The sequence below is a fragment of the Selaginella moellendorffii genome, unplaced genomic scaffold (assembly GCF_000143415.4).
Source record: "Selaginella moellendorffii unplaced genomic scaffold, v1.0 SELMOscaffold_31, whole genome shotgun sequence".
NCBI classification, from domain to species: domain Eukaryota; kingdom Viridiplantae; phylum Streptophyta; class Lycopodiopsida; order Selaginellales; family Selaginellaceae; genus Selaginella; species Selaginella moellendorffii.
The window spans coordinates 1,837,200-1,844,441 of record NW_003314292.1 but is presented as its reverse complement, the minus strand read 5'-3'; the positions used below and the strand labels follow the sequence as shown (position 1 = coordinate 1,844,441).

The 7,242-nt window shown below is 48.1% G+C and overlaps 2 protein-coding genes across 6 annotated transcripts in view; one reads left to right on the top strand and one right to left on the bottom strand.

Moving 5' to 3' along the window:
- LOC112348650 (glycine-rich domain-containing protein 1-like) lies at nt 1-3,735 on the top strand. Of its 5 annotated transcripts, none has more exons than XM_024681570.1 (12): nt 1-60; nt 158-253; nt 311-787; nt 840-939; nt 1,001-1,240; nt 1,288-1,722; nt 1,785-2,287; nt 2,341-2,453; nt 2,514-2,680; nt 2,755-2,907; nt 2,959-3,106; nt 3,161-3,735. In XM_024681570.1, the coding sequence occupies exons 3-12, from the start codon at nt 621-623 to the stop codon at nt 3,592-3,594; spliced, it is 2,460 nt and encodes an 819-aa protein (XP_024537338.1). In that variant the 5' UTR covers nt 1-60; nt 158-253; nt 311-620; the 3' UTR covers nt 3,595-3,735. The 5 variants fall into 5 exon arrangements, with proteins under 5 accessions (XP_024537338.1, XP_024537337.1, XP_024537339.1 ...); XM_024681569.1 differs by having other exon boundaries at nt 7-92; nt 169-253; XM_024681571.1 differs by having other exon boundaries at nt 7-92; nt 166-253.
- The window catches only part of LOC112348644 (pentatricopeptide repeat-containing protein At2g13600-like), a gene marked incomplete at its 3' end in the record, with an annotated part of 9,232 nt that extends 2,479 nt beyond the window's left edge, over nt 1-6,753 (bottom strand). The window contains exon 1 of the mRNA XM_024681539.1: nt 4,805-6,753. Coding sequence (XP_024537307.1) covers nt 4,805-6,709 — 1,905 coding nt within the window. The remainder of the gene's footprint in view (nt 1-4,804) is intronic.
- Nucleotides 6,754-7,242: the final 489 nt, after the last annotated feature.

Sequence of the window (7,242 nt, the reverse complement as noted above, 5' to 3'; positions counted from 1 at the left end):
GTTTTGGAGACCTTTGAAGCTGTCACCGCTATTTTCGATAGCCTTTCTCCCGATGTACAGGTCGGATGTGTTGTATCCATCCATCCTCCATGGTAAGGAAAGATCTTCGCTGAGGACAGTCTCTCTAATTTTGTGCCGTTTCTTTTTTCCAACCCAGGCACGAAGTAGCGAGTGTTAAAGGACATGGAAGAGTACTTCTCGTTCCTCGTTTTGAGCTTCTCTTGGCCCAAAAGGACGTGGATTTCCCTTGAAAGTACAGTCGAAACTTCTCCTGCTGAATTTTTTTTTTTTTTTTTTATGTTTGTTTCAGGCTATCGTGGACGCACATCCTTTGACACAGTAACAAAAAAAGTCTTGGTAAAGACGACTTGACGAAAAAAGCAAGTTCGACGATCCTGCGACGCCAGTCAATGATACACACTGATCTTGAAACTCTCTACAAGCCCCGCGTGGATTGCGAGATCATTGGCCGTCGCCGTCAACCAGCCTGAACATCCAAAAGCTCTAAGACACATCGAATTTCCGAACTCTCTACGCATCCTTCGAAGAGTCAAAGCCGGCAGCTTCTTCCCGCTTATTTAAGCAGACCAAGCAGTGTGCTCGACTCACAGACTACAACAATGGCTTCGCTTTCCGTGAATCAAGTGAATGAATGGCGCAAGGCTCAAGAAATTACGCTCTCTCTGGATGTGGTAGCAGCTGCAAAATCACAGTTGGAGTTCCTTTCGCTGGTACATGCCAATTTCAAGCTGTTTGAGAGGCCTGTTCTGGAAAGGGCAATTGAGAGGTGAGATATTTACTTGTTTGATCTAGTTTGCTGATTTCTTCTTGGATTCTAGGTACCAGTACTGCTGCCTCCCGCTGTTAGCAAATTCTTCTGGGAATTTTTTCCCGCCACTCGACTGCGACTGGATATGGCATTGCCATCGCTTGAATCCTGTAAGTGTGGCTATTCCATTATCTGTCCACTTCAATTTACCAAAGTTACGTGTCTGACTAGGTTCAATATGCTGACGACTGTAAGAGATTGTTCGGTAAAATTGTGGAGGGACCTTCTTTGGCGAGGCACAGAAATGATCTCCAACAAAGCGCCAGTACATGGGCTTCGAATTTTCCAGACGAACCATACACTCTTGACATTTACGGTGGAGACTTAACAAGACGATATACCGAAAGACCAACCAATATCTTTTACGACTTGGCAGAAGCAGCTCTCAGGCAGAAAAGTTTCTACTATCAGGCAAGTGATGATCTTTCCTTGGAAGCAAATTAACTTTGAGTATGCAGGTTTCTGAGCCGCATTACCTGGGCGAGAGCTTCTTGGTAGTTGCTGTTGCACGTTACAAGGCGTTTCTCCATCTCATACGCACGTCTGGCACGTCAACATTTTTCGTTCCCTCTTACGACATCGATTTAATATGGCATACACATCAGCTTCACCCTGTGAGCTACCACAACGATCTCACACAGGTACTGGGAAGGATCTTCGAGCATGACGACACAGATAGCAACCGAGATTCCGGAGGAAAACTGGACAATGGATTCACAAAGACTCGATCTATGTGGGAAGACACGTATGGCCTTCCATACGAGAAAGCAGGGTGCATGTACAGAGGGGAGCCACCAGCATCCGTTCCCAAAACACCTGCTTATGATCCAGCCAAACTCGCCAGGCTCGCTAGTAAAAACGATTATGACTTGGCTGAGCGAAAGACTATTCAGGTATTGGAGTTCGCAGTCTTATTGTCAATCTCGTCTGATCCGATTCTATTCGATTTATGCAGGTTCATCTCTCCGTAAGAGGTACCAGAGGTTTGCCAGACGATAGGACCATCTACTACGTGATAACCTCGTTAAACCATCAAAAGTATCTGAATCTCGAGAGCCAACGAGGGAAGGCTTCCTCTCATCTGAGCGTAGTCTCAACCATAACAGCTGAACTCTCCACCGAAGGGCTGGTGCTCGCAGTTCGACAGAAGCGCTTTTTGATATCCAAAACCGTGGGCCTGCTCCTGATTCCATGGAAAACTGTCATCCGCTCGGAAACGCAATCACTCAGCGGCTGGTTTCCATTGCTGGAGACAAAGAAGGACCGAGAAGTGTCGGTGCTGGTTTACATCTCCGTTACTCCTCCAGTCACTGCGCCTTATCTCTTCAGAAGCGTGAGAGTGAGAGACACGGGAGACGACTGTGCCACTCACAGCCTCCACAGTCACAGAGAAGGCATGTGGATAACAAGGAATGTTTTCGATCACACCAGAAACGAATCCTTCGTCGTCCGTTGCAGGTTTGCAAATTGAGCCACTTTTTCTAGAACTAATGTGGCAACTTTTGCTTTAGATACAAGGGTGGGGGGCTTTTGCTAAGGAGCATTCTCGACACCGATAAAGTTATCCATGTTCACAAAGGAGGGTGGACATACGACGGTTCTTACAACACTGGCTCCGTAAATGGTATGAGCATCTTCTGGACATGTTTTGCAAAAGGTTTATAGTGTTGCTTTGTTTTCTCAGGTGAAATTCTAGGATCTGCATGGCAACTAGAGAAACCATCTTCAGTGTCTAGGAGATGGTCTCTAATGAACGGGAAGGCTATTTTAACTGTTAACAGAGATGTCAAGGATAAGCACTGGAACATGAAACCACAGCTCCGCGTTGAAATGAAATCCCACGACTGTCCGGTGAGTTAGTCTGCATATATAGTGGTACAGATTCTCTGATATAGTGGCTGATTCTCTGGAAAACTTGATTGTAGATCATGCTCTTCTCGGGTCGTCACCTGGAATTTGCTGTTCCTGGTGCATCCGAGCGACAGGAAGCGTGGTTTGTGACAATGGTAAGATTCACAAGAGACGCTCCTCAAGGCAAGGCGACAGCTCTTTTCAACTGGCGGTCTGGTGGCATGCAGGTAGACTTTAATCGAAATTTAGCTCCAATTTTGTGATATGATTTGTCTCAGATTGATCGCAATGAGGATGTGCTGCTTGTGCTTCTTTTATCGGCAACCATAAGCATGTCCGTGTCGGATATGCTCGGCAAAGCCATTCCTTCGTGGACGAATACGAGGAAACGAGTGATGGTCTCAGAAGAAGAACAAGATCATTGGGGTGAGAAACAAGTTTCTTTGCACGCAAATTCTAAGAACATTGCTGCTTGACCAGGTGCTGTGACAGTTGATCGCCGTCGCCGCAAGGACAGAGGCGGTGGCGGAGAGGGCGGGGGAGAGCACGGGGGAGAGCACGGGGAAGAGCACGGGGGCGACGGTGGTGACGGTGGCGATGATGTTGGTGGTGGTGATGGTTTCGGTGGTGATGGCCAGTGCTGGTATGATGGAGGTGGATCGTATTGTGGCGGAGGTGGTGCTGGTGGAGGCGGGTGTGGCATCAGTGGAGGTGGGGGATGTGGTGGAGCAGGAGGTGGCGGAGGCGGAGGCGGAGGTTGTGGAGGAGGTGGCGGAGGAGGTGGTGGCGGGTGTGGCGGAGGAGGTGGTGGCGGGTGTGGCGGAGGAGGTGGTGGCGGGTGTGGCGGAGGAGGTGGTGGTGGTGGCGGCGGTGGTTGTGGTGGTGGTGGCGGCGGTGGCGGAGTATCTAGCTGAAGGGAAATTATGATCATTGACTAGAAGCTAAGAGTTTTTGGATATCTGCGAGTTCAGACTCATTATGTAATGAACGATAAATGCAGCTTTGTTTAAAATAGTTGATAAAAAAAATTCAGTAGAAACGCACTAGGTCAAAAACATTGAGAAAGAAAGCTTTGTCGATTTATTGATTTAAGAGGAATTTATTTATGCTTTTGTTTCTTGGTGCTTGATTGGCCTAAATAGCTTTGCATTTCTCCTTGCAGCAGATTTTAGTGTTTTCACACTTAACCTGATTGAGTATGCAGGCGAAGTTTTTGAATCCTAAAGATCGATATCAACAAGATCTTTAGAAGAATCGATATTGGAGCAACAGACAATAGTACCCCCGCTACATTTTTCTGAATCATGGGATTCAACGTTGATAAGGCTTATTGCCACTAGAAAGAATGCAAGAACAAACTGAGTGGAGGAAGCCATTGACACTCTCTTTTGTAAATATGGAGCACTGATGGATTCATAGTCCTGATCACCAAGGGCTTTTATATAGGGGCTCCTGCGTGGTTTGTATGATCAAATGACTTGTTTAAGATTGTCACCTTTACAGTTCTAGCTGATTCATGACTACCTACATATGCACGTCACTGGGTCATGCTATCCGCCAGGTTTGTTCTCAAACCATTTTCTTTCACTTCCAAAAACCTCTTTCCTACCAAAAGAAAGCTTGACACAAAATGGAGAGAGTTTATAGAAGTTCTATTTTACAAGTATGTCTGTCACAAGTTTGATAATAGTTCTTCTCCTCTTCCTTTTGAGGATGATCACCACAATTGACAAACGAATCGAGATTGACTACCACTGATCCCCTCTTCCACGCACCAATCCTCTTGCTCATCGCATGAACTCTAGCTTTTTCCTCAACCATGCCCAAGCTTCCATAGATGTTGGCCATGAGAACGTAAGTAGCAGCCTGCTTCTCATCCAGCTTCACCAGTGCCTCAAACGCCAGCCTTCCAAATTCCAAGCTCTTCCACTTGTGACACGAGCTCAGCACGATGGTCCATGTCACCACATTCGCTGCGAAAGGCATCGAGTCCGCCATCTCCACCGCCTCCTGGAGTTTGTTTGCCCGGCCTAGCATGTCCACCACGACGTGGTAGTGCTCCATAGTCACGCTTGCAGCCTTCCGGGAGCACATCTCCTGGAAGAGCTTCCTCCCTCTTTCAACCAGCCCGGCATGGCAGCACGCGTTCAAGACCGCCAGTGTGGTGATGCCATCCGGTTGGAAGCCTTCTTCCACCATCCTTGCAAAGAGCTCGAGGACGGCGTCGGTTTCACCGTGGCGGCTGTAGCCTGTGATGAGCGAGTTCCACGAGACTATATCCCGGGCTCTTGTTCTAGCGGAATCGAAAACCTGGTGAGCCACGACCATGCTCCCGCACTTGCCGTAGAAATCCACCACCGAGTTCGTGACAAGCCTGCCAGCCTCGAGTCCACACCGGCATATATCTGCATGGATTTTCTTTCCAAACTCGAGCGATGCAACTGTGGAGCAGGCCTTCAGCGCGGCAACGAACGTCTGATCGTCGGGCTGGCAACGTTTCTCTTCAAGCCTCATCTTTGTGAAGAGCTCCAGTGCCATATCTCCCTCGTCGTTTTGAGCACAGCCGAGTATGAGCGCTGTCCATGACACCACATCGTGGCGCTTCATCCTGTCAAACACCCGGCGAGCCTGGAGGACGCTGCCGCACTTGGAGTACATATCCACCAGCGTGCTGCTCACACAGATGTCCGGCTCAAACCCGCCCTTGAAAGCTTCCCGATGAACAGCCATGCCTTTCTCCAGAGCTTTCACCTTGAGGACTTTGCCGTCCTCTTCAATGCCGTCCTCTCGCAAAGCCAAGTTCGTGCACGCGTGAAGAACTGCCACGAACGTCTGAGCGTTCGGTGCACACCCCGAGGCTTTCATTCTCTCAAACATCCCAAGGGTCAGCTCGCTCTCGCCATTCTGCGCGTAGCCAAACAGGAGAGCGGTCCACGAGACCACGTCCTGAGCCACCATCTTCTCAAATACGATGCGGGAGTCCTCCATGCTTCCGCACTTCGCGTATGTATCCACCAGGACACTTCCCACGAACATCTCCGTTGCAACTCCACTCTTGGCAGCTTCACGATGCACAGCCATGCCTTTCTCCAAGCACTGGATCTTTACACCTGAGTCGTTTGCCACCTCTCTGTCCGTCAGCCCCGTGCAAGCTTTGAGCGCAGCAACAAAAGCCTGCGAATCTGTCCTGCGTCCTTCTTCGCCAAGCACCCGAGCGAAGAGCCTGAGGCCAACCTCATTCTCCCCGTTCGTAGCATAGCCCAGGATCAATGCCGTCCAGGCCACCAAGTTGTGGCTCGGCATTCGATCGAAAACTCTGCGAGCATCCCTCATGCTCCCACACCTGGCATAAATGTCCACCAGCGAGCTCGCCACAAAGTTATCCAGCTCGCATCCAAATCCCTCGGCTTGCAAGTGGACAGCCATGACTCTTTCCAGAGTCCTTGTCTTCACCACCTTTCCACCGAATCTCCTGCCTTCCTCCCTTGCAGCCAAGCTCGAAAGGCCCTTGAGCACAGCCAGAAACGTCTGAGAATTCGGCCTTGCGACGAGCAGCATCCGCGAGAAGAGCTCCAAAGTCACTTCTCCCTGGCCGTTCTTGGAGTAGCCGAGCATGAGCGCTGTCCAGAGAACCACATCGTGGTGCTCCATGGCATCAAACACCGAGCGAGCCTCGCCCATGCAGCCACATCTCGCGTACATGCTCACGAGAGAGCTCGCAACGTAGAAGTTGGAACCGTTGCCACTCTCAATCGCTGCGGCATGGAGCTGCCTTCCCCTCTCGATCGCTCTTGAGCCGCTCGCCGCCTTCAATGCAGCAATGAGCTCCAGCACCATCTCCTTTTTCCTCTTGTCCTCCTCTTGTTTGATCTTGTTCCAGCTGAGAATTTTTTGATCCTCTGAGCCACTGCTGCCTGTTTTTGTGAAAGTCCTTCCTTGCATTCCTTCGCCGCTGGTGCTGGAAGCGCCATAGCCTCTCCTTTCTCTCGAGAAAAACGGCGAACTGCGAGCCGCCGGCACCACAGCCATGACATGGGAGGGAATGTGCAAGAGCTAGGCCCGCTAACCCCATACCTTTCTCCATCCCTCTGTAACCCTAGTCCTATAAACACGCATAGTTAAAACGTTTTGAATGAAGTCATCAACATATATACTTTAACCACATTTCACTTATTTGTATGTTATCATTTGAGATATAATCATTTATGTTAGAAGCATATTACAATATGTAGAGAATTTTAGAGATTTAAATGGAATAGGAAAATCTAATTTATTCCCATTGATAAAAGTTTTAAAACATAGGACACATTTAAATAGTGTTTAATTTTTTTAATTATAAATATATTAAATAATATTGATATAAATATTTTATATATATATATATATATATATATATATATATATATATATATATATATATATATATATATATATATATATATGTCTAATATTATATAGAACACTATACTATTATATCAGGCTCAAAAATGGAGGTTGATTCGTGTCCAGCTGCATTTCTCACTGGCTGCACTTCACTCGTTTTCTGGAGATCATGCTCTAAC